The sequence below is a fragment of the Acartia tonsa genome, chromosome 13 (assembly GCF_053477335.1).
Source record: "Acartia tonsa isolate MP-2025a chromosome 13, ASM5347733v1, whole genome shotgun sequence".
Taxonomy (NCBI): domain Eukaryota; kingdom Metazoa; phylum Arthropoda; class Copepoda; order Calanoida; family Acartiidae; genus Acartia; species Acartia tonsa.
In genome coordinates this window covers 10,482,147-10,509,199 of record NC_137272.1, presented here as the reverse complement: position 1 = coordinate 10,509,199, position 27,053 = coordinate 10,482,147, and the positions used below count along the sequence as shown (strand labels likewise).

The 27,053-nt window shown below is 32.6% G+C and overlaps 1 protein-coding gene across 2 annotated transcripts in view; it reads left to right on the top strand.

The window, feature by feature from the left end:
- Nucleotides 1-24,618, top strand: part of LOC145335390 (lachesin-like) — a 59,487-nt gene extending 34,869 nt beyond the window's left edge. The window contains exons 6-22 of one of the 2 annotated variants that reach the window (XM_080181139.1): nucleotides 313-379; nucleotides 736-799; nucleotides 1,528-1,576; nucleotides 2,264-2,336; nucleotides 2,526-2,570; nucleotides 4,223-4,323; nucleotides 5,093-5,138; nucleotides 7,415-7,478; nucleotides 8,010-8,084; nucleotides 8,358-8,437; nucleotides 18,010-18,117; nucleotides 18,761-18,813; nucleotides 20,303-20,380; nucleotides 21,737-21,782; nucleotides 22,473-22,538; nucleotides 22,910-22,941; nucleotides 23,794-24,618. In XM_080181139.1, the coding sequence (XP_080037265.1) occupies nucleotides 313-379; nucleotides 736-799; nucleotides 1,528-1,576; nucleotides 2,264-2,336; nucleotides 2,526-2,570; nucleotides 4,223-4,323; nucleotides 5,093-5,138; nucleotides 7,415-7,478; nucleotides 8,010-8,084; nucleotides 8,358-8,437; nucleotides 18,010-18,117; nucleotides 18,761-18,813; nucleotides 20,303-20,380; nucleotides 21,737-21,782; nucleotides 22,473-22,538; nucleotides 22,910-22,941; nucleotides 23,794-23,885 (1,139 nt within the window). In that variant the 3' untranslated portion in view covers nucleotides 23,886-24,618. The remainder of the gene's footprint in view (nucleotides 1-312; nucleotides 380-735; nucleotides 800-1,527; nucleotides 1,577-2,263; nucleotides 2,337-2,525; nucleotides 2,571-4,222; nucleotides 4,324-5,092; nucleotides 5,139-7,414; nucleotides 7,479-8,009; nucleotides 8,085-8,357; nucleotides 8,438-18,009; nucleotides 18,118-18,760; nucleotides 18,814-20,302; nucleotides 20,381-21,736; nucleotides 21,783-22,472; nucleotides 22,539-22,909; nucleotides 22,942-23,793) is intronic. The other variant, XM_080181140.1, reaches the window with a different exon arrangement.
- The last annotated feature ends 2,435 nt before the right edge of the window (nucleotides 24,619-27,053 follow it).

The window sequence follows — 27,053 nt, the reverse complement described above, 5'->3', positions numbered from 1 at the left end:
AATATATTTAAAAAAACAAGATGCCAGGCTTTATTCTGAGGGAGGAGAAATTTCAGCAAAAATTTTGTCACTATGTCCCTTTTAAGCTTTAGTTGCATTGTGTACGGGAATATATTCTCCTATTTATCATTTTTGTTTATATAGATTCCTAGGACAATTAGGTATACTGTCATAAGAGAGGCATTTATATAATCAATTCGTAAATTGTAGTAAAGTCCATATTAAGCATCCTGTTTTATAGTTATTTTGGGGTAGGTTTTTATGAAATTTTTGTCTAAAATTCTAAATAATGTTTAATATTATATTTTTAAGGTATTATAGCTGTACATCCAGATGTGTTGGGTCAAAACGAGAGAATCAAATCCACATATGACAATCGGTTAGTATTTAAATTTATTATGATTGCATTGATATTCTATAATTTACTAATTTTGTCAGTAGGGTTTTGTTTATATAGGAATATTAGGAGATAATAAAATTGATGATAAATTGATTGCACCCAAAATTATGATGAATAAGGATGACAACATCCATTAAAGCTAAGCTTGGTACAGAAAGATATGTTTTTTGGGGCGATTTATCTTGGGAGGGCACCCTTCTAAAATGATAAAACCTTTCCTGAAATTATAAGAAGCTTTACTATACTGTAAAGTAAACCATATTATTTCAGCGGTTAGCCAGAATCTTCGCTACGCACTAACGCACATCCTATTAATTATTATGTATTATATTTAGAGATTCATGGTCGTTGTCTATAAAGTCTGTGGAGGAATCAGACGCAGGAAAATACATTTGTCAGGTAAGATCTCTGGGATGGGAGGGACCAGAGACCAAAAAAGTTCTCTAAATAAAAACCTCATAATTCCAATATTTTTCATCAAATTCCTAAAGATTATTTTTTTTATGAAATTACAGCGTCTACAGTTTTAACTGACGGACAATAGTTATAGCTCAAATTATCTAAATTAAGATGAATAACACAAATTTTATATTCACTGGTTTTATATCTATTAACATAAATCACTTTTAATCCATCAGTAAAGGGTTATTACAATTGATGTTAACTCTTTTTTTAGATGTCTCTTTATGTTCTGGAAATATCTAACTTTTACATCTATATAATCATCTATAATACAAAGTAGAATGATGTCTGTCTGTTTGTCTGAATGTTTGTCGCAAAGGATCTCGCTAACCGCTGAACCAATTGGGTTCTCTTTTACAGGGTAGCTTCTTATAGGTCCCGGAAAGGTTTATAGCTGTTTTATTGGGGGTTGGGACACTCCTAAAAATAAAAAATTCCCCCCCCCCAAAAAAAAAATTTAAACTAAAATTTAAATAGTGGGGTCGACTACCCCCCACCCCCCAAAAATTTTTTATTTTATTTTTCTTTTAAATCTAAAATACGAAAAATCGGTTTGATCAACCTCTTAGGGAAAGGCCCTAGAGGCTGGGGGCGAAGCCGCTAGTTAGATTAAATTGCATGAAAGTTAATCTGATAAAAAAAAATCATGAAATATAAATTTCTAGGTGAATACAGAGATTCCTGTGTCTATATCTGGTACTCTACATGTTGAAGGTATATATTTTTAGTAGCGAAGATTCTCTAAAATGTTTTTGTCCATCTGTCTGTCCTGCTGTAATGTTTTTTGTCTGTCCTGAAGGATTTCGCTAACGCTGAACCGATATTGTTCTCCTTTACAGTGAAGCTTCTTATAGGTCCTGGGAAGGTTTTAAACCCCCCCCCCTCTCCCCCAAAAATTAATTTTTATAACTCTTTTGAAACTCAAATTTAAAATAGGATGAGGTCGACTTTTCCTTCTCCTACCAGTGCAGTGCCCCTAGAGGCTTCTAGTGTATTATAAACATTTACGAAAAAGAAAGAAATAATTATTAGCTACTCTACTAAGATCACAAGAGCTACATTCCAAATATTTGTCAATCAGAATATCCGGGATGTCCAAGGGGGGGGGGGGGGTAAAGGGACGATTCCCCCATCCCCCAAAAAAAAGCTTGGACGTCCTTGACTCTATGATAAAAAGATTACCCCCCCCAAAAAAAAAATCGAATTTTTTATTTATTACCCCACCCCAAAAAAAGAGAAATAAAAAAGCTTGGACGTCCTTAGATATGGTGATTACACTATTCCCTTAAGGTCACAGTGCACAGTTTCTTTCTCTTTTAAATTACCTCTCCTTTTTTTCTAAAATAGTATACAAATATACATTTTCTGATTATGTTAAATATAAATTACCTTTTATTTTAGTTCCTCCGGATATTATTGATCAGATGAGCAGTTCTGACACCCTTGTTCAAGAAGGGAGGAGAGTTACACTAAGGTAAAGATATTATTAATCATATAAATATTTCTGACACCCTTGTTCAAGAAGGTTCAATCTTTCTTTAGTTTTTTAATTATTTGTTGAAATGATTGAACCTGCTAGTTAGGAACCAATCAATTAGTTTTTGAGCCAACGAATAAGATTTAATTTACAATCCAACGTACTAAATGTATTCTACATTTTTAGCTGTGAAGCCAGAGGTGTCCCTAAACCAGTCATTACATGGAGAAGGTAATATATCTATAATACAAAAGTAGAACGATGTCTATCGTTTGTTTGTCTGTGTGTTTGTCTGTTTGTTTGTTTGTAGCGAAGGATCTCGCTAACCGCTAAACCGATCGGGTTCTCCTGAACAGGGTAGATTCTCATCTGGGAAGGTTTATAACTATTTTGGGGGAGGGTACCACATGAATTTAACAGCTGATTGACCATAGACAAATTATTTCTCATATTAGATATCTAAAATTAAAAAAAATTACATGCCACTAGAGGCCTCTAGGGGCCTAACCGCTAGTCCTATTATATAAAGTAGCAAGCTTTTTTGTCTGTAGCGAAGGATCTCGCTAACCACATAACCGATATGGTCCTCCTTTTCATTGAAGCTTCTTTTAGGCCCAGGGAAGGTTTTTAATTATTTTTGGAGAGGGTATCTACAACCTCCAAATAAAAAATGACACCCCTCCCCAAAAATATTTACTCTACATTACTTTAAAAATTAAATTGAAAAAGGGGAGAGGTCGACTTTTCCCCTCCAACCTTAAGTGCCCCTAGAGGCCTCTAGGGGATGTAGCCGCTAGTATATTTACATTGCGGCATCGAAGAGCTATTCTTTATGGACGGACGGACGTACGAACAGATCCTAAATGTAGAAAATATGGAACCTTAAATTTATCTTCTATATTCTTATGTCTTTTTTTACAAGTATTTACTTCCCTCACAGAATGATTTTAAAGGATATGACAATGGACGTTATATTAGTTTACAACCAAAATTACAAAAAAAAAACAAAATTAACTCATCTGTGGATTTAGATTCTATGTAAAAATAAATTTAGACACGGTTAGTTTCGAACTAACAAATTAAAATTCAAGTATCCAATGTTTTTGAGCCAACGAATAAGATAAAATGTTTATGAAATTTAGGTACCAGTGTAACTTACATTTCAACCTTCCCTCTCCCTCCCTTAATAAACTATAATTGTCAATGAAAAAATAATTATTGTTTTATTTATCTGATTTTAAGAACAATGATTCCTAGGACAATAAGTTACAATATTTTAATCAGAGCATCGCTATAATCAAGCTTTAGGAATTTAAGTATGCCCTTAATCAGTGTTAATGTTCGTTAGTCCTACCGTCTCATACAATAGCTTCGCTGTCATCTTTGTTTATTGTAGAGAACAGCGTAATTCAGCGGACTGAAGACCTGAGTTAATTCTTATTTGGGTATCAGTGTAATATACAGCCCAATGTCCCCTCCCTCCCTGACTATAATAGTCAATGTATATTGTAGAGAACAGCGTAATTCAGTGGACCGAAGACCTGAGTTAATTCTTATTTGGGTATCACTGTAATTTACAGTCAAATGTTCTTCTCTCCCAGACTGTAATAATCAATGTATGTTGTAGAGAACAGCGTAATTCAGTGGACCGACGACCTGAGCTGATTCGTATATGTAACAAGACCTTTGGTATCAGTATAATTTACAGGCTAATGTCCTATTCCTCCCTGACAGGGGCGTCCAAGCTTTTTTATTTGGGGTGGGGGGGTACTCTTTATTTCATAGAGGCATTTTTTTATTTGGGGGGGGGGGGTAATCACCCCTGTACCCCCCCCCCTTGGACGTCTATGCTCTCTGACTATAATAGTCAATGTATATTGTAGAGAACAGCGCAATTCTGTGGACCGACGACCTGAGCTAATTCGTATATGTAACAAGACCTACAACAGAATCATTGAAAAAGAAGAAGAAATTTGTAATGAAGGTACATGCAAATTTTTTTTTTAAAGTAGTGAAGCTTCTTTATAATTTTTGTTCGTCTGTCCATTAGAAACGTTTTCGTGTACTTCTTGGTTGCTGTTTGAATTAGATGGCTGATTTTTCTTGTGATGATTCCCCACACCAATGGACAGTACTATAGTATATTAACAATGGAACAATGTTAACATGATTGGGTGTAGAGATATATGTAACCACTGGACTGATTGGGCTTTGCTTTTAGACTGAACGTCAGGATCAATCCTATTTGCTAAAGTAACAGGATGTCTGTCTGTATGGTTGTACCGATCATTTACAATTTGGGGAAGTTTTAGACTATTTTTCAATGGGGAAGTTTTAGATTATTTTTAGAATAGCTCTTATTCTCATTATCAATCGTAGCAAATCTCCTCTATAAATAATTTGGTTATCGGTGAAGGTTTCATGGTTTTCTATCATTAACCTTATTCTTTTCGTTCAACTTTTTTTTATGGCCACTGAACATCGCTCTATAAATCAATATAACCGTTTGTTCATGAATGGTTTATGTGTGCTTTACTACTTATTAATGTTGTAATCCTTGTTTGCAATTATTTGAGACAGCGCAAAATGGCACCGAAAAAATGACGCCATACGATAAAATAACCAATGGGAGGCGAATATAAAATTACTCCATTGGTCAATTACAATGTATATTGGCCTCTCATTGGACAACTTTATTTTATGACGTCATTTTTTGGTGCCATTTGCGCTGTTTGTAATTTTTTGTAATTTAGTTCAAGAGTATGTTGGAGAAGTGTTGGAACTTCTGAATGTTAACAGGTAAAATACAGGGATAGTAAGGGATAAGACAATGGACAATAAATTGATGTATATACCCAATAAAATGACAAAAATACGAAGCTCTTTATATCAGGGAGTAAGGGAGGGGACAATGGATCGAATATTCAATTTTTAGGAGTCTCAGACTTTGGGGACTGGCTTAAAGGGAATGTGCAAGAATTTAGCAGTTTCTGACTGAGTTTGGGGACTTGCGCATAGAATGCCGCTACTCGTTATGTATGTTTTGAATATTGCAGACGGGGAGAAGGGATAAGGGAAGTAGGGGGAAGGGAAATAAACACTCGTTGTGTTAGTTTGGAATGTAGCAGACGGGGAGAAGGGAGGTGGGGGCAAGGGGCAAGGGAAATAAACAGAATAAAAAGGGGCAGTCATATTCTTGCTAGCAGCTGGCCGGGTCCAATAATCTTTAAATATAAAAATCACACCAAAAAACCTCAATATATTTCATCAAAAACAAGTTGTGATTTCACTTTACATGGCGCTATGGAAATCTATAATTCAATTAACAATCCCTTTATAATTTCCTACAAATTTATTGGATTAAACTGGATTTCATGCCCTTTCTTTGATAACTCTTATATTGAATTAATTGCCCATTGTCATCTCCCTTACTCCCTGTCTTTATATAGTGCCTATTAAAAAGGGGAGAAATTTCAAAAATAAAAACTTTGAAGTATTCGACGTTATATTATTCTAATAAAACGTCATTTGCGTTTTTTTTTGTACAAAAGTTTTTAATATCCTTTATTCATAGGCACTTCAAAGAGCTTGCAAAAATACCCCTTTATGAATTAAAGCTTTTGAAGGAATTTTTGGACACTATTGGTTTTAACCCAACCAATCATAAGTCAATAAAAGTACCCAAAGTTTTTGGTACCAGTAATTAAAATGTTTTTTCTCTTGTGAACTATTCTCTTTTTGTGCTTTGCTACTTATGGATGTTGTCATCCCTGTTTTAAAGTAATTTTATAACCTTTTCATTCACTATTTAAGGACGGAGGAAATCGACCCTCCACTTTTAATTTTAGTTTAAAAAAAAGAATTAAAATATGTAGAATATCATTATAAGAAAACGAAGTAAATTGTTTCGTCGTATTTTCACAGTTTTTCTCCTATTTCCAACCCATGCAGGGGGCCCTAACCTTGAAGGGCTTATTTTATAACCTTGCGGGACAATAATCAACATTTATCTAACCTAACCTAACATAACTATCAAAAGCTACTCTGCAAATACGACGAAACCAGCCACTTCGTTTTCCTCCCATCATCCAAATATATTTTAAGGGCGATTTCTCTTAGGATGTAGGACATTCCCTTCCTTAAAATAGTTATAAACCTTCCCTGGACTTTAAAGAAGCTCGACTGTTTATACGAACCATATAGGTTCAGGGGTTACTGAGATCCTTCACTGCACACACAACACACACACGCATAGACAGACAAACATCATGTTACTTTTGATTTAGATTTGATTCTGGAGTTTATCTGTGCATAGCCAACAATAAAGTTCCTTTTAGTTGTACACACACGTGACACACACACACGCACACGCATAGACAGACAAACATCATGTTACTTTTATTTTAGATTTGATTCTGGAGTTTATCTGTGCATAGCCAACAATAAAGTTCCTCCTAGTGGTACACACACACACAAATACACACTCACACAAACATACACAGACAGACAAACATCATGTTACTTTTTTTCAGATTTGATTCTGTGCATAGCCAACAATAAAGTTCCATCTAGTGATACACACACACACACACACACACACACATACACACTCACACACATACATACACAGACAGACAAACATCATGTTATATATTTTAGATTTGATTCTGGAGTTTATCTGTGCATAGCCAACAATAAAGTTCCTCCTAGTGTTACACACACTTACACACACACACACACATACAAAGACAGACAAACATCATGTTACTTTTGATTTAGATTTGATTCTGGAGTTTATCTGTGCATAGCCAACAATAAAGTTCCTCCTAGTGTTACACACACACACACACACACACACACACACACACACACACACACACATACACATACACACTCACACACATACACACACGCAAAGACAGACAAACATCATGTTACTTTTATTTTAGATTTGATTCTGGAGTTTATCTGTGCATAGCCAACAATAAAGTTCTATCTAGTGATACACCCACATACACACTCACATATACACAGACAAACAAAGACAGACAAACATCATGTTACTTTTATTTTAGATTTGATTCTGGAGTTTATCTGTGCATAGCCAACAATAAAGTTCCTCCTAGTGTTAGTAAAAGGGTAAGTAAAATCTATTACAGTATGGCTTCCATTTCTATTAATATCCACTGGATTAAAACCGGTTCTTAGCTATGCTGAAAAATTATGTATAGCATCGTATTACGTACAATTTTTCAAGAATAAAAATAGAAATCATAAAAATAATACCAATTCTGTTTGGTAGTTCCTACGCCTTTCTGGTATTTTTCATATTGCTACCCTAGAAAAATGTTTATTATGCTTTGCGATAAATTGACTAATTGATAAGCTTTTTGTGGACACCACTGAACATAATTGTCGTTCAAAACTGTTACATTTAGTTGAAAAAGTATTCTTTTTAAAATAATAAATTCATTGATATATTACAATTTGGATGTTTGGAAACAACCAATCAAAATTCAATAGAAGTAAATTCAAGTATAAGTTTATTAGCCAATGACTTGAATAACAATGTTTGTACAATATTGGTTCCCAATGTAATTTATAGTTCCCCCTCCTCCCTGGTAACTTTTTCACTAATAGTTGTTTCATCTAAATTTATATCATTTTTAGGTATCTCTTTATGTTGATTTCCCGCCTACCCTGTCAGTTTTTCATCAACTTGTCGGAAAAATGAGAGGAGAAAATGTAAGTATTTCAATTAAGATTTAAAAAGGAAAAGTCCCTGCTGTTTTGTTGGGTGCGTGACATAAATAATAAGATGTCCTGGTATATAAACAGGCACAACTTATTACCATACACAAACGTTAGGACTTCTTGGACTTGCTTGTATTTGGGGTGATACTTGCCTCCATATCCTGGGTGTTTTTTTCCTATGCCTGCAGGGAACCCTAACCAAATGGGGCCTACACTTAATATAACCTGTCTGTTATATTCTAATTGTATCTGTATTTGTTACAGGTAACCTTGGAGTGTCTGTCTTCTGGTCATCCTGTTCCATTCCATTTCTGGAAGAGAGGAAGCAACTTCATTGCAGACAGGTAGAGTTTAGATATAGTTTGAATCTTTAAAAAATAGCTGTCTATCTTTAACATTAGCAGAGTAAAACACAGAGAAAGACGTTTGATGTCCCCTGAAATTATATTGTCATAGTAATATGGTTAACAAAATTCAGTCGTCTATCTTTGATAACAGTTGAGAAAATTACTTTTTACCTTTAGGAAAGACAAATAAGGTGATTTCTGAAGTTGCTTTGCTACTAAGAATTGATAGCAATTGGATAGAACTTATTCTCAAACTATTGCACATTTATATGTTTATTAGATAATAGTAGCGAAGCTACTCTATAAAATTCACTTTGTATATTCTCTGATGCTATTAAAGATAGACGGCTGAAAATTTTGTATAATGGTTCCTTATACAAATGAGCATCCGTTTTGTAATTTACATGGTCAGGCTGTCTATTTGTCATTCATCAAAAGACAAATATACTTATTTATTTTATAGATTTTAGATTTTTTATATTATTTACAGAATATTCTTGCTTATTTCCAAAACAACTGCTCTGTATCATGATTTTTGTGCTTTGCTACTTATTGATGCTGACATCCTTGTTTGTCTAAAATTTCTTTAAACAACATTATTATCTTATTTTACCTTAAGTAATCTTAAAATACTTAAAAACCAGCTACCGTGGCCCAACGCATCCGCTCGTCGTCGGGGAGGTGATAGGTTCGAATCTCGGCTTAACACAGTGTCAAAACTAAATTGGTTCCTACTGCTACTATGTCAGGTACGCGACATTAAAGGTTAGACTCATAGAGTATGGGGGAATGCCTTGGCCCGAAACAGGCGCAACACATTACCATGCACAGTTGGGACGTCTCAGACAATGGTCGTACAATCAAAGAGTTGGTTGTCTGATGGGTGTTACTTTGCCTAATACACCAAGTGTTATGACAGGAAAGGAGACATTTGGCTCCCCTTAGCTATGCTGGGTTGTTGGACCTGACGTTTGACTATCATGGACAGTCTCCCCGCCCGTTGGAGGTAATTGATAAGTTAACCTTAAAATATTTAGTTAAACATAATTTTCCTCAAACTGAAATATAATTAATTCTTCAGACGCTTGTTGATCTTTAGCTGCAGATATTCTAGTTCAATTTGTCTGTCTGTCTGTTATTTTGTATGCATGTTTGTTTTTGTTCCTACAGGAGGATAGGGAATATTGGAGTGTAAAATATTCTGGTACCCAACGATTTATAAACAAGTTCTCTTCTTCGTTGGCTCATAACCTTTGGGTACTTTTATCAATTCTTAAAACTTAATTTTAAGTGTATAATCATTTCCATCAATGATTTTTCATCCATTGTCATGTGCCTGACTCCTTGAGTTTTATGTATGTAAGTTAACTATTTCAACAAAAGGTTGAGAGTTCACTATCTGAATTCTTAAATTCATCTCACCACCCCCCCCCCCTCACCCTCACCCTGAATTCTTAAATTTATACATTCAATACTTAATTATTCATAGTTAAGAGGAGGCTTTGAGATTTTTAAATGTTTTTAGTAATATATCATAAATTCAATTCTGTTATAAAGCTTCCTTAAAAAGGACAACCCAATCGAACAAGCCGTTTTTGGGATATTTTGCAGTAACTGATATCCTCGACTGTTTTTTTTATTTTACTAGCAGTAAAGGCCGCTAGGGGCACCTTTAGTTGGAGGAGTCGAACTTCCCCCCCCCCTCTTTTTTAATTTTAGTTTTAAAAAAGTTTATTTTGGGGAGGTTATTTTTTCTAGGGGGCACAAAATATATATATAATACAAAGTAGCTTGATGTCTGTCTGTCTGTCTGTCTGTCCGTCCGTCCCTTAAGATCTCTTAATCACTAAACCGATTGGATTCTACTCTTCAGGGAATATACCTACTGGTCCTGTGGTGGTTTTAGACTATTTTTTGTGAGTGGGACACCCACAACCCCCCCAAAAACAATAAAATCCGTCCCCCCCATTTTGGGGAAGTTAGTTCACATAAATCTGCTGGAAGCACCAGTAGTAGTATTTTATTAGAGGCTAGGGGCGAGACCGCTAGTACATACACATAAAAGAGTGGGGTAAATGCCTTCACAACTGGCCCAGCTCATTACCATACACAGATAGGACTTCCAGACAAAGGTTAATGCAATCAAAGGGTCGGTTGATTTGAATATTTGGGATGATAGTGCCTTGTGACCACCTAATATAATGGTCTTGACCAATGTTGATATTGAACATCTGCAGGGAAAAGGGAATGTGATTTTGACAAACAATTCTAAGTGAAAATTTCCCCACAACCCCCTTCTCTTTTTTCTGCCCCTTCTTTCACTCCCCTTCAGTTACATAAAAAAAAACAAGTTATACGCCAACTTTACCCCAACAAAATATTAAATTTTTCGGCAATTTCAATTGGAATTAATTGGCTGAATAGCAGCCACTGACTGTCTGATGAGGCATTATTCAAGTGTAAACTCTTGTTGTAACTTTGCTACAACAAGAATGTCCCTTTAAGAGCATATACTGGAGGAGAGAGGGGAAAGAGAAAGAAAGAGATAGAGTGAAAAAGAAAGAAAGAAAGAGACAGAGTGATAAAGAGAGCTAGAATTGTTGAATTCAATATAAGCAAAAATGAAGAACTGCTGGACTGATATAGTTCTCCTTTAAGTTTACAGAGGGAGGATTTTAATAGGCCCAAGGAAGGTTTAAGACTATTTTTAAAACTAAAATGGTAAGTAAAGTGTCCACCTAATCCCCCCCCCCCCCATCCATATGGGTTCAGTGGTTTGTGAATTCCTTTGCTACACATAGATAGACACACAAACTGACAGATATAAAGACAGAAAGACATCCTGTTACTTAAATAAATGGATAGACCACTTTATTAATCCGTCATCCCTTCAATTAGATCCAAGAAATCTGAAAGTTAAAGAAAGAATTTGTAGATTTTCTATTATCGACAGTAAAGCACACATAAGACCCCCTTAATTTATTTGCTACTGGGCAATTTATGAAAAATATGCAAGGACGTCTAAACTTTTTATTAGGTTAAGTATGTTGGGGGAGGTTCAAATTTTTATTTGCGATTGTAATTTAAATTTTTGGGTCGGTAATATGCCGCCACTACCCTTCTTAATAGCTAAATTGTGGAAGGAGAGAAACCAATTTTATTATTTCAAAAATTCGCCTGAATTTAGGTATTTACTCCTCAATACAAAACATTTGGGAGAGGAGATAGAAATAGATATGTATATTTAAAATTGTCTGTAAGGATAAACGTTATATTTCAGAACTGTTTTGAAATTATTAAAAATAAGGGGGAAGGTTTAGAAGTGTTCCGATTATGATAAAAATGATTTTACTACACAGAATTATGTAAAATTGAAAAATCTTCATCTTTGCTCAACAACTTCATTACAGAGTCATTGTGTGTGTGTGCTTGTGTGTGTATGGGGGTGTTTGTGTGTGTGTGTGTGTGGTGTGTGAGAGAGTATTTAAGTTAGAGTTATGAGTGTGTGTGTGTTTGTGTGTATGTCTAACTTTTTAATATTTTGTTTAAAACTACACAATCAACCTTGAAAAATAATGAATAACTTGAGTCTTCTTAGAATATCTTAGCTACTAAAGCTAGAGGTCAAAAAACCATCAGAACTTTAATTAATTTGATTTGAAATGGAAAAATGGAACTGGAAAAATAAAAGTGGCGTAGCCGCTAGTCTTAATATAAAGATATAACTTTAAAGTAAAATATACTGATTTCAACCAGGATCCAGTGAGTGGGGAACATTGGGCTTGTTTTTACATTAGTCCCCAAAGTTTTTTTTATAAAAACTTTTGTATTTGTTTGATTAACAATTTTGGGGACTGAATTGATTGTATGGTTTATTAAGTGTTCTACCGTTTCAACCACTAATGTTATCTACAGAAGGGGTAATTTAGTGTATCATCTTTGATGAAGTATAACAATTTATCGGCCATTGTCTTATACCTTTAGATCCCTGGCTTTTAACATAAAATACGTTAAAGATGATAAAGTGAAATTTAGAAATATTCTTGAGGTGATAGCCAGGGAGGGAGGGGATATTGGACTGTAAATTACACTGGTATCCAAAGTTTTCTTTTTCGTTGGCTCAAAAACCTTGGTTACTTTTTTAGTTAAGATTATTTGGTTTTATACTAGTAGTGGCCAAACATTTCAACCAATAATTTCAATCTTAATTTGTAATGTGGATGTAAATCAGATTATTGTTTATTGTCTTATCCCTTAAAATCCCTGAAAATGAGTGGATGTTTAATCTTCCTTTTATGTTGATTAGATGAGTTGATAAAAATAATAAAAGTTAGCTGGTATAGGGCTTGCCAATCTGAAATCATATTTAAAACAAGAATGACAACATCCATATGTAGCGAAGCACAAAAAATCATGAATGAAAATCAAACTACACAAAGTAAAGAATACGCTTTTAAATATAACTCATTTGTGTCTTCACACAAAAATTAAGCTGTCTATCTTGAAAAAGTAACATTTTTCACAGAATTACGTACTGACGGACAGAATAAGATAATTTTAGAGTTTCTTCGCTACTAGGTATTTCGAATTTTAGTCTCTAATTTGGGAAGATAAAATATGGTGTTGAATTTTGAGAAATTAGCTATTTCTAACATATACCAGGGAGGAAGGAGACAATGGGCTGTTTATTTACCTAGTCCTCAAAGTTTTATAACAACGTTTTCTAATTCGTTAGATCGCAACTTTGGGGACTTTAGTTAAATTATGATTGGTGGTTCATTAAATTGAGTGTCAATCACTAAAAAAACCAGAAGGTGTAATTTTGTGCATCATCATTGGGCATGTACATCAATTTGTTAGCCATTGTCTTATCACTGAACATATACACTAATACAATAGTTTAACCTTTCTATAATTTGAGTAGGAACATATGTCCTTAATGGATAACTCTTGCCGTTTAGTTTTGCATGTTAGAATTGTCCCATCGATTTCAAAATTGATATGCTGATTAGCAGCAATAGTTAGGTATAAATCCTATCATATAAAGTAATAATGTTTTTTGTCTGAATCCTGAGATTAAACTATTAAACTGATTGAGTTCTCCTGTATAGGCAAGCTTCACACAGGTCACTGGATCGTTTCAAGCTATTTTGATTGTAGATTTAATCCTTGAGATGGTTCTGGGCTATTTACCTGTCCCATATCTATCAATTTACAAAAGCCCCCTAGATGATAGGGGAGCAACTGCTAGTTATATTATAAAGCGAAGCAACTATTAAACAATATATGGCTGTAGAAAGACAAACAAACACGGTCAATTGTAGATTACCTTCACACTGAAAAATTGTAAAATTTTGGTAATACCAGGGATCTGATGGGATAAGACTATAGACGGCAAATTGATGACCATCCACAATGACGAAAAACGAAATTGCCCCTTCTGTAGATTAAAAGTATTTGTTGAAAAGTTTCGACACTAATAGTTTTGATACAACCAATTTAAATTCAATAAGAGTAACCAAAGTTATTAATCCAAGGTTATTGTATTACTTTGGGTACCATTGTAATTTACAGTCTAGTGTCCCCTCCCTCCCTGAATGATTTTAAAAACTAAAAACCTTTTTATTAAAAAGCTGTCTTGAAGATAATAGAGTACCTTTTCTTTAATAAACCAAACAAAAAAATACCCTTTCCCCCAAATATTTATATTCATAAAACTATTTGTGTGTGCTGATGTATTTGAAATTGGCTGGGGACTAGAAATATTACACCCGTATAATGGATTTTTCTACATGAAAAATATTTATCTTTTTTCAGGGTTTCTCTTATTTTAAAGATTTATTTCAGCTTTTCAGTTTATGTATTTTTATGTATTCCTAATACAATTTTTTCCAGAATGGCTTTATTACCGATTTATATCCAGTGGATAAGAACCGGTTCTCAGCCATACTGATAGATTATATATAGCATCAGATTTACAGACAATTTTAAAAATCCTAAATCTAATACCAATTTTGTCAACCTGGGCCTTCGGGCCCGCGGAGTTAACAAAACTGGTTTTAAGCTTTTAATTATTTATGTTAATATCCACAGAAAGCTGTCTATATTACGATGCGATAAATAACTACTATATACTCTTTAAATGCGTCTGTCCGTTTTACAGCTTTGTTTTGTTTATTAGGAAAGATGATTTTATCTGCTCCTATTTTAGATAGACGGCTGAAATTTGTTGTGAAGCATCAAGTATATATTTTGCTTGATTTGTCGGTCTCTCATTCTTGCTACAAAGACATATTTATTCTATGCTCTATTACTTGCTTTGTCCATCCATAATTTGTGCTTCGCTCCTCATGTATGATGTCTTGTTTTGCTATATTTCTTATCATTAAGTTTGACCTTATACGATATGGTATAAAACACGTTTATTGAATTAAACAAAAACTTTAACAATATTTATAAACATATTGCGAAGCCTTACTTTAATTGTGTAACCTTAATTTTTTTGTTTGCAGTTTTCAAAGTTTGCATAATTTATATAAATACTAGTGGCTACGCCCCTATAATCCTCTAGGGATACTTATGGTGGGAAATGGGGGAAGTCGGCCCCCAATTTTTAATTTTGGTTTCACAAAGAAAAAGCTAAAAAAATTGTTGGGATAGTGAAGATACCCTCCACCAAAATAGTTATAAATCTTCCCTGGAACTACAAGAAGCTCCACTGTAAAGGAGAACCATATCGGTTCAACGGTTATTGAGATAATTCGCTTAACAGACAAAAAAAGCTTACTTCTTTATAAAATAGGACATTTATAAAAGATAAATATTATTATTTTAAGGCTACGAAAGGGAGATTGTGTTTTATAATTTTGGGAAGGGAAATTTCGTCACTCGTTTGAATAGAATAAATCATAAGTGACTAAATATAAACAATAATCTTTGTCTGCTAGAAATTCCTTTTTGGAGTTTGACGGATTTTTGTGTCTTCAGCCCAGCTAGGGTAATAAATGTATTCCACAAAGCTAATCTATCCCAACTGGGACGTCCAACTAGGAATAAGACAATGAAGAATCAATTGATGTACACCCCCAATTATTATACATAAAATCTCCCCTTCTGTAGATTATAATCATTAGTTGAAACGTTTGGAGACCCAACTTATTGTCCTATCCAATAAAAAATTCAATGAAAGTCCCCAAAGTTCTTGAGCCAACTTTGGGGACTAGTGTAATGTGTACAGCCCAACGTCCCCTCCCTTCCTTATACGTTCAACACACTTTTGCCAAAGTGACCACTTTTCCAACAAAATGTTTAGAAGCAACAACATAACATAGTATTGCAAATAAATTTGCATAAAAATCTGCATAATTTTGGTGGCATGATAAAAGAAAGTTTTGCCACACAAAATTTAACCACTATTCAACAGAATTTGATTTGTAGTAGTATAGATCAGAGATCTTAAGGGATAAGACAATGAAGGATAAATTGATATACACCCCCAATGATGAAAAACAAAATTAACCCCTTCTGTAGAATAAATTTAGTAGTTGAAAAATTGAAAACTACTACTTTAGGACTTATTTTATTATAGTACCCAAAGTTTTTGAGCCAACGAATAAGGTAACATGGTTAAAAAAATTAGGTTTCAATATATTTTACAGTCCCCTCCATCCCTGTTATTAGTATATAAATGTCAGGGAGATAGGGAATTTACTTGTCCATGATTTATGAAGAGAGGGAGGTGTCAACAGATCTATAGTATAGATGTATATACAGACAACTACCTCCCTTTCTTTTTCAATGACCTTTTTCATCTGCTTCTAAATTATTTTCTGCTACTTGGCTGTGTTAATATAAGCGACACAATTGGTTAATTTTCAATGACCCAATATAAAGGTTGCACAAGGTTGATGCGATGGGGAGATACAGTTATTTAACCCTTTCTCCCTCTAGTGTTTTACTCTAATGAGGTGTCAATAGCCTGTAAATTGTACTGTTTCACAATGATGTCTGAACACTTTCTCTCATATTGGTTGGTTTAAAAACTTTAGTTACTATATTTGATCAGATTAAACACACCAGCAGCAATATTCCACCAATGATAAAAATTAATAATCTACAAAAGGGAAAATTTTATCTATCATTATTGTATATGTACATCAATTTATCATTCGGTTAGGTTAGGTCTCTATCGGTTTTACTGAGGGAGGTTGATTTTTTTATAATACACCTATCCTTTTATTCCAAATTGAATAAAATTTTAGTTTACATGTACATATTTACAAGAGTTTAGCTTTTAAATGTAGAAAAAATGTTCTACTTATATTATATTGCATAAGTATAAAAAAAACTATTTTACTAAAGAAAGCTATTAATATTAAGCTATTTAGTTTTTGTTGCGTTTTTGAGTTTTGGATGCAAATCGAATATTTTTTAACATTTATAATAGGTTGCTTTTGATGCTATTTAAGTAAGTCAGCTTTGGCAAAAAAATAACATTTTACAAAATTTGTCTGTTAGGAGTATTTCATATTAGGGAAGCTTTATATGGATTATTTTAGACTAATTTGTTGCCCTCTCCCTAACCTTAGAATAGAATGCCACTATATGCCAGGGTTTCAACCATTATGTTTATTATAAAATAGAAAAGTATTTACGTTTCAAGCAAAGTATCTCGAAATGATTATAGAAAAGCTTCGCTTTTAAAAATATCCCCAATGTAGAGCCTGTAGAGTCAAGGGGATGCAGCCGCTAGAGTCAAGGGGTGCAGTCGCTAGAGTCTAGACGTGAAGCCGCCAGTATACATAGATATATATATGTTTGTATTATATGCTTTTAATTTTGTGAGTGGAATGATTTTGTGGTTTATGAGGCAATGATAGAACTCCCTGTGTAAGATAAGACTAACTGTATAAAGGTTGTTTCTTGTAAAAATTTAACATACCAAGGGAGGGAGGGGACATTGAGCTGTAAATTATACGGGTACCCATACTTCCGTTGGCTTCATAACTCTGGGTACTTTCTAAAGGCTTGATTGGTTTGTACAAACTTTCTACAGAAGGAGTAATTTTGTATATCATAATTGGGAGTTGGTGTGTTAGTCCCTGCTAAATTGTTTAGGTTTATATGTTTCATACATAATCTTATATGTAAAAATGTAAACCAACAAGTATTTGAAGAAATAGGCCAAAAGAAAAAAATTAAAGTATAAAAATTTTCCTTATTTTTTATATTTTAAAAGACAATCTTTAAAAAAAAAAGAGGGGAAATACTTTGTGAATATACCCTTTACTAAAGAGCATTCAGTATATAATCTACTTGGCTCGTCAATCTGTCGGTCATGTTAAAAAAGACATTCATTAATATAAATGTATGTAAAGGTTACGTGATTTCAGAAAAAATGACCCGTGTGACGTAAATAATCCATTTCTTTTTAAGGGGTTTCCTTTCCCACCTCTCATCTCATCCCACATTTTTTACACGGCTCATTTTTTCGGACACTTTGTGGAGCTTCTTCTTTATTTATATTTTTTTATTATTCTTATTGAATGTGATTTTGATGTAATTTTCAGGCCCCAGAAGTACGAGATTCGAACCATCAGCCAGGAGGGAAGTGACAGGAACACATTTATGAAGCTGACAATTATCAATATTCAGAAAGAGGACTACGGAGATTATCAGTAAGTATTGACGTTTTTACTAGCGCAGCTGCGCTATGATTAGGGTTGGCAAGTCTGTACCAAGGGCGTCCAATCTTTTTATTTGGGAGGGGTAAAAACTTGAAAATTAAAATTTTTGAGGTTCTTTTTTTTTTGGGGGGGGGGGGGTAATCTTTATATCATCTTTTTTTTAATTGGGAGGGGGGTGTTAATCACCCCTTTACCTCCCCCCAACTTCGACGTTCATGGTCTGTTCTTATGGTTGCTAATGGGTAGGTGTCGGGTACGAGTCTGGACCTCACCGCGTCATGTTAGGGACATTACAAATGTTATCTGCTGCAGCTATGTCAGCTATGTGACATCAATGACAGGGTAAGGATAGGTTCAACTATTAGATCGTGCAATCAAAGGGTTGGTTGTCTGTAACCCAATACCCATCAGGCGCATGAGCGCGTTACACCAAAATTTAAGCATTAGGAATACGTTCAAGGAAAATAGGTGAAAACCATCATCTGAACAGTATTTATAATCCCTGGAAAGCTGTAGTATAAGCAATTTGGTAGTTACTGAGGTCTTAACAGATGAACAGCATCTCTATATTAAAATCTTTTTAAAAATCCGCCAACAAAATATAAAAATCTATGTATAAAAATTAAATTTTCAGGTGTCAAGCTAAAAACAGTATGGGAGAAACAAGTGGAAATATAAACCTCTACGGTAATTTATTTTATTTTATAATTCACTATACTGTAAAAAAAAAACCATCCTTACAAAGCTGTTATTGTTACTTGATGATTCCAGTGGCCGTGATTCATCAAATTAATTTCATATGAAATTTGGATATTTCATGGTGCGCCACTTGGAGTAAAACTATTTTTGTTCTGTAACTAAAGGAAAGTGGTAAAGGGTGGGGAGATTGAAGTGAGTTTTGAGTAAATTTCACTTTGAATTGTTTGTCAGAATTCCTATTTCTTGATGATTCCTATGACAATTAGGACCAATTAAACAAGCGTAGCATTTCTATCATCACTATTACAAATATGTCCATTTAAATTTATTTTAAGCTTGTTTCAACAAAAAAAATTAGATTTAATTATCAATACTAATTGATTTTTGAGATATTGATTCCTGGGGCGATAAGGCACAATGTTTTAAGAAGAGCATCTCTATAATTAAGTTAAAATCTAAGTATATCCAAAATTGTGTATTCTGTATTTAAGTAATTTTGAGTCATATTTGACTGTTTTATAACAGAATTTTATATCAAATGGGTTGATATATAATGTTTGTCAATGTTCATTTGTCAGACGGTCGGTCTTATTTATTGAGCTTTGCTTTTATGAATGTTGTCATCCTTGTTTTTTTAAAGCTTTGTTAAATTCTTTAAATTGTTTATATTTTTTGTCCGTCATATTTAGTTGATTATTTAATTTTACAGAGCTTGTCTATTTTTTTCAGTTGATTTTATTTTTTTTTAACTTACCGGAGAGGGAAGACATTGGACTTTAAATTTAAATTATACTAGTACCCAAAGAGTTTAAAAACATCATCTCGACTTTGGAAATTTATTACTAATTCTTTATTGGCTGGCTCGAAGTGTCAAAAGATCTAAAAAAAGGGTAATTTTGTTATCATCATTGGGTTATGTCAATTTATCGTCTATTGTCTTATCCCAAAAGATTTAATACTTATTTCTATCTCTTTGGCTAATATAATACTATATAATACTCAAAAGTAATTTTCTTTAACATTTTCACAGATTATTTAAGAGACGAAGCTTTTCTAACTTAGGAAAGGTCCGTCCGTCCGTAACAGATAGTTCTTGGCGTGACTTTTGGCTTGCTAGAATTGTCCTATCAATTTCTAACTTGAAATGCTGATTCTAATAACAGTTAAGTACACTTTACAAGGCGTAGCAACTTTTTAATCATTACAAGATTTAATATGATAATTATTTCCTTGCTTTTGGAATTCTAATTCCTAGGATAATTAGGTTTAGTGTTTTAGGCAAGGCATTTCTAAAATGAAGTCCTATAATGTAAGTGCGTCCAAACAAAGCATAATGTATCAAGTAATTTTTGGATAATTGTATACTTTTATATAACCATGAAAACCAAATACTATTTAACCTTTATTTGTTAATGTTCATATGTCTGTCCGTCTGATTTGTTGCTTTTATGGATGTTGTGATCCTTGTTATTTTCAGAAATTGAAACTACGACAACAACTGGGCATTATTATTATCAGTCAACAAGACAAGCTCTGGATTTTGTTTTTAAACCTGGTAAATTTTTTTCTCGTATTCATTCGAATCCGGTGGATAGGAACCGGTTCTCATCCATACGAAAAAACGATGTCTAGCATCGTATTATATCCAGTTTTCTACGAATATAGAAATGTACAATCATAAGATTAAAACCAGTTTTTTTAGCCCGTGCCTTCAGCATCTCGGGGCTAAAAAAACTAGTTTTAATCTTATAATTGTACATTCTATATCCGCGGAAAGCCGTTTAAGATACGATGAAAGAAATGACTATTAATGTTTTTCAAAGAGGAAGGAATGCGACAATGGACGATAAATAAAAGGATTGCCCCAATTATGACGAACAAATTTAACTTTAGTAGATTAAAATTATTGGTTTGGGTGTATAGGCAATATTTCTAGTAACTATTCTGAAAACTTACTGCAGCGTATTTACAGTCCAATGTCGTCTTCCTCTCTAATTATTTTCAAAAATAAAAATATTAGACAATAAACGACAAAAAAAAAGTTTTGTTTCTAACTATGATAAACAAAACTAACCCTTCTGTAAATTAAAATTATTGATTGAGACATTATCTATTTGAGAATTAACCAATTAAAACTGAAAGTACCCAAGGTTTTTAAGCTAATAGTTTTTAATGATTTAAGCTGGTAAAGATTCATTTATTGTCCATTGTCCACTATCTCTCTATCTTTCTTTTTATAAAATTATAACCATTAATTTTTCTTTAAATTTATATTACACATATTTGCATGTAAAAGCTTTATTTTGTCCACAATTAACGCAGCAACAACAGACTAAAAATAACAAATTAGAACAGTAAATTATAATACAGAAAAGTACTGTTGCAAGCGTTTTTCTGGTTTGTTAAAATGAACAAAATTTCTGTTTCAATTAAATTAGAAATGCAGGTCATTATATTCGTCATTGTATTTTACAGACGTATGTACAAACCCTTGTTTTAGAGTATTTGCGCTAAATAATTTTGATATTTAAAAAAAAGATTATAAAAGGCAATTTAACGGTAGGGGGATTAAGTGGTGATGGACACACATCCAGAAGGACAGAGAGACATACAGACAGTCACAAACAGACAAAGCGTAGAGATTTCTTTGGAATAAACTTGTATTTAGTGCATGCTTGACTTTAACATAACATTGGTAGCCTTATAAATCTATTATTTTTAAAAATATCATCGCTGGATTAACTTTTAACACTTTTTCATTAAATACTATGTAACGACGTTTTTTTAATTGTAAAATGTGGGTTTTTATGTTTAAGCAACATGAATAATGAAAATAGGTATAATAGGTTTAATAAAGGTATTAACAAGGTTTCGTGAGTTTTACATTTCAATTATTTTTTATCTTTTTTAGAATTTGATGATTCCCGAAGAAAAGATGTATATGAACATATCCACAGGTATAATAATTAATTTTATGATTTAAAAGTTGTCAGGGATCTTAAGGGATAAGATATTCCCAATTATGATAAAAAATTCACTCTTCTAAACTAACGGCGGCTCCCCGAGCACCTATGGACACTCACTTAAAAGGGTAAAAGGGCATAAAAATAGCCTTAAACCAACCTAAGGCCTAAATCTAGAAATAAGTAGCCTAAAACTATCCTTGGACCCATGTGAAGCTTCTCTTAAAGGTAGTTACCGAAATCTTAAGCTTTAGACAAAAAACCTTAATGCTTTATATAATACTTACGGATTCGCCCCTAGCCTCTAGGGGCTTTGCCCAAAGATGTATAATTACATCTTATATTACCGGGAGATCCCCCACTCCACCATCATATTAAATAATTGTAAAAATAACGGGGGGAGGGGTTGGGGGTGTCCCATCCCCCAATAAAATAGCCTAAAACCACCACAGGACCAGTAGGTAGATTCCCTGAAGAGTAGAATACGATCGGTTCAGTGGTTACTGAGATCCTAAGGGACAGACGGACAGACATCATTCTACTTTGTATTATAGATGCTTTGTATAATAGGATAAATGGTTCAAATCAAAATTAGATAAAATTACCAGCGAAATCTAACGAATAAGATCACACGGCTAAAAACTTTAAGCACCAACATTTACTCAATATTGAACTTGTTTTTAGTGACTACAATGATTTTGAAGAGAGATACGAGTCGGGCCCAAGAAAACCTAAACATCATCCAAAGAGGTAAATATTAATCATAATTATTTTTGGCTCATTCAAACACGAAAATGTTGTAGGATAATTATCCTATTTACTTGATTTTTTAAAATATAAGCCATTATATATAATGATATAAGCGAAGCATCTATATATTTAGGTCTTCAAATATGAGTATTCCCTTGTTAAACATTATGTATTTTAGAATATTTTTTTACAGTTTCTTTGTTACAAATAATGTTTAATATTAAGTTAGTTGTTAACTCATATTTGTTGATATTTTTGTCTGTTTTTTTAAGGAACAAATGGATTATAAGATTCACAAAAGTCGTCTTTTTTAATTTGACTTTTAAATCTGAATATAAAATTTCATGCATCAATGATAAAAATATTTTTAGGAATGACGAGGAAAGATATAACGAAGGAAATGGTAAGGATTTAGAAGAAGCATGCAGTTGATAGTGTCCAATAAAATATGACGTCATACAATACAAATGACCAATGAGAGGCCAGAATACATTTTACCAATGGTCAATCACAATGTATACTGGCCTATCATTACTCATTTATTTTGTATGACGTCATTTTTTATTAGGCTTTTTCATCTGCTATAATTTAAATTTATAATTATGGTAAAAAATAAATTATTATGAGCTGTAATTACTCCCAACAGCGGGGATACAGATTAGATTAAAACACTAGAGGGGGAATAGGTAAATAACTGTATGTCCCCTTCTCAAGGACCTTGTGTCGACTTACAATTGGGTCTTTGGACATCAACAAATACCGTCGGGAATATTAACACAGCCAAGTTGATACAAAAGAGCAGAAGCAATTTGCTAGCAGACGAAAAAGGTCCTTGAAAAAGGTGGGCAGGTAGTTGTCTGGATATACATCTATGCTTTAGAATTATTAGATACAAAGTACCTAACCTAAACTGATCTAAAGTCTTGAGCAAACAAACTAAAAAACTCCCCATCCTTCTTATTTTAATAAGGGGAAAGGGGTCCATTGCTCGACTTGACACTTTAAGGGTTCCATTAATTGTTTGGATCATAAAAAGAAAACGAAGTTGCGACTTTCGTCGTATTTTTACAGTAGCTTTTCTCCTATTTCTAGCCCCTGCGGGCGGCTCTAACCCTGCGGGGCAATCATTAATATTCACCAAATCTAACTTAACCTAAAAAAAACTATCAAAAGCTACTGTGAAAAAAAGACTAAACCCTCCAATTTGTTTTCTTTTCATGATCCAATAATTTTTACATAATTCTTTTTTTTTCAGGATTCTTTTCTTCAAATGGAGAGAAATTATGTGCTAAAGTGATTATCATTCATCTAACATTTTTCCTTTATAATATTTTAGTTCTATACTAAAATTTAAAAATAAGAAAAAAACTATATGTGCCCAAAAAATATGGGACTATAAAACTGTTTATGAAGTAATAAAAAGACTAAACTTTGTGACAAATAAAAGATTTTGTTTCAAAATATATAAAGAGTGTTTCATGTTTTAAGACATTTGTATTAAATATTTATCCTGATTTGATGAACTTAATAATAATATTATTGATTAAATAATGCCTGAAAGTTAATGAGGTAATGGGTAATAAATCTTTAATTTTTGTGTTATCATTTTCTAAAATATAGGATACAAAATTATGTATTGTCTATTGTAGGGATTGGGCAATGGGAAAAAATTCAGAGTTATTCTGTGCTTGTACCCAAAGGTTTAAAGATTAGCTAAAATAAAAAAAATAATGAATTCATTCCGTTGTCACATCCCTATCTCCCTGATTTTCAAAACTTTGGGAGTTGCTTACAATATTATCAAACATCTGAGAAATCTTTCATTTATTGTTAATTTATTTTATAAAGGTTTTTGAATGGCGAAATCTATACCTCTGTGTTTTTTAAATTAAAGTGAATCTAAAAAAATGGTTTGTAATAAATATTCAAAAAGAGTTAAACTTTAATTAATGCTGTAAATAATTGTAATAAATTGGTCACATTTGAAACCTTAAAAACTATTTTTGTAACGGTCAAAAATTTGAAATTAAAATTTATATGGTAAAAAATCATATTTATGCCTATCCCCTGCAGGGTTACCTTGAAAATTCTTGATATTACCTCCCATATAGACTATAAAAGTTGGAAAGATTTTTAATCAATATAATAGATTTGAAATCTGCATAAAATTTTAAGGATTTTTTATAAAATTAGTTTTTTATATAATTCTTTATTTAAAGGCGCAAATACAAATTAAGTTAAATAATTTTGAGATCTGTGATTGGTGGATTGAAAACTATCTGCGCTCTGATTGGAGAAGCTTAAGTGACGTACATCATTCAACCAATTAGAGCGTAGGTAGTTTCCAATCCAGCTATCCTATTGGTCAAAGTTTATTAACTTAAATCGTATTTGCGCCTTTTAATAAAGAATTATTTAAAAAACGAATTTTATAAAAAATCCTTAAAATTTTATGCAGATTTCAAATCTATTATATTGGTTAAAAATCTTTCCAACTTTTATAGTCTACTCCAATACTCCCTCTCCTTTCTTTCCATAAAAATGAGCCGTGTGACGTCATAAAAATGAGGGAGAAAAGGAGAAGTTGTCAAGGAAACCCCTTAAAAAGAGATGGATCTATTGACGTCACACGGCTCATTTTTTCGAACACTTTGTAGAGCTTGTTTATAATTTGGACTGGGAGAGGCATTGATGATTATCCAGGTATCTGATTAATAAGACATTTGACCATGAAATAATAACCATCTCAACTCTAAATTACACCTCTAATCTAGAACCAACAAATCAAATTTCAATGATAGTACCCTAAGAACCAGTGTAATTTACAGCTAAATATCCCCTCCATCCCTCTAAAGATTAATCGATTAATATATATCTGCTGCTCCAATATTCATAATATAGATACTCATAACGTTTTTTAATGTGACCAAAACTAGCATATTATCATATTGATTCAACCATATTTTATCATTCATATGTTATATTCTATTGTTTATTGAATAAATTTTAAAATTAACATGATTTCCTTATTTAGAACTTTTATATTCTTGTTTAAACAAGGATGACAACATCCATAAAAGCGAACAAACGAACATTAGTACTTGTATAGTGTCAGAACTAAATAATCAGAACATAAATGTATAAAATTCGAAATAAAATTGTAAGTAAATTTGTTGAAAAACTTGCTGATATGAAGGATAATGTTTGAGAACATTATTGAGATGATTCGCCTATAACATTGTACCCTGTTGTCCTAAGAATCTGTATTCCAAAAATCGGATAATTATAATGCATAAACATTTGTTATTAAAAAGTTTAAATCAACAAGTTTAGAATGAACGTACAGACATTCTGTTAACGAATATAGAGTTGCTACGCTTCAAAATCGTACCTTACTAATACAGGAATCACCATGCAAAGTTTGAAATCAATAGGACAATTCTAAAATGCCTAAATTAACTAAAGGATCTAACCATTACGGACAATTTAAAAAGGAAGACGATATTATTAAAAGTGAAACATTGTCTTATCTCTTTATATCCCTGCGCTTACAAAAGCGAGACTGCTCAAAATATTACACTTCATGCGATATGTTATAAACACTTACATTTTTCAAGAAGGCATATCACTCAGGGATCTTAGGGGATAAGACATTGAACGGTAAATCGATATGCATCATTGCATACCCGGCAACGATGATCCACTAAATTACTCCTTTCTTGAAAAAAATTGACATTACCTGTTTAAACCAACCACCAAGAATTAATAAAAAACACCAAAAGTTCATATAATACTTTGGGTACCAGATATAATTAAAAGCAAAAGGTTTACTCCCCCTCTGAATATTTTGCAAATATTGGAATTATAATTACTGCAACTTTGTAACAATTAAATCAAAAAGTAGTGCAACAAAAAAAAGTTGTTAAAGAAAAGCAAATGTGTTAAAAATTACTTTTCATTTTCAAAAAAAATTACTTTGCTTTTTATTAAATGATTTTTATTATCAAAGAACTTAAGATACAAAAAAATCTAAAGCATGTAAAATTATAAATATGTAGATTTTATATCAAAGCAAGTATTGAATTTATTAAGTTTAAAATTACTAAGAAAAGGGTCTTTTTTTAGATTAAAAAAAAGTTTCTAGTAAGCACTGAAAGTCCTCCCCCCCCCCCCTCCCCCCACCTTTATATTTTTTAATATATTGAAAATAACTTGAGGTGTTTTTTCATTATGCCTCACCCCTGCTTGGCTATACTGTTTCAATTATAACCTAACTTATCCTGAACAAAATTTAAATAAAAATTCCAAAAAAAAATTTCACCCCTTTATTTTCAAGTAAATGGAGGAAGGGGGGTATAAGGGCACTTTAAGGAAAACCGCCGTTTTGTATTAGTCAAGTAAATTATGCAATCCCGTGTGGGTGAATTTGACAATAGACAATATATTTATACACATCCCAAATTATTATAAACAAGATAACCCCCTTTTTATTTGAAATTATTGGTTGAAATGTTT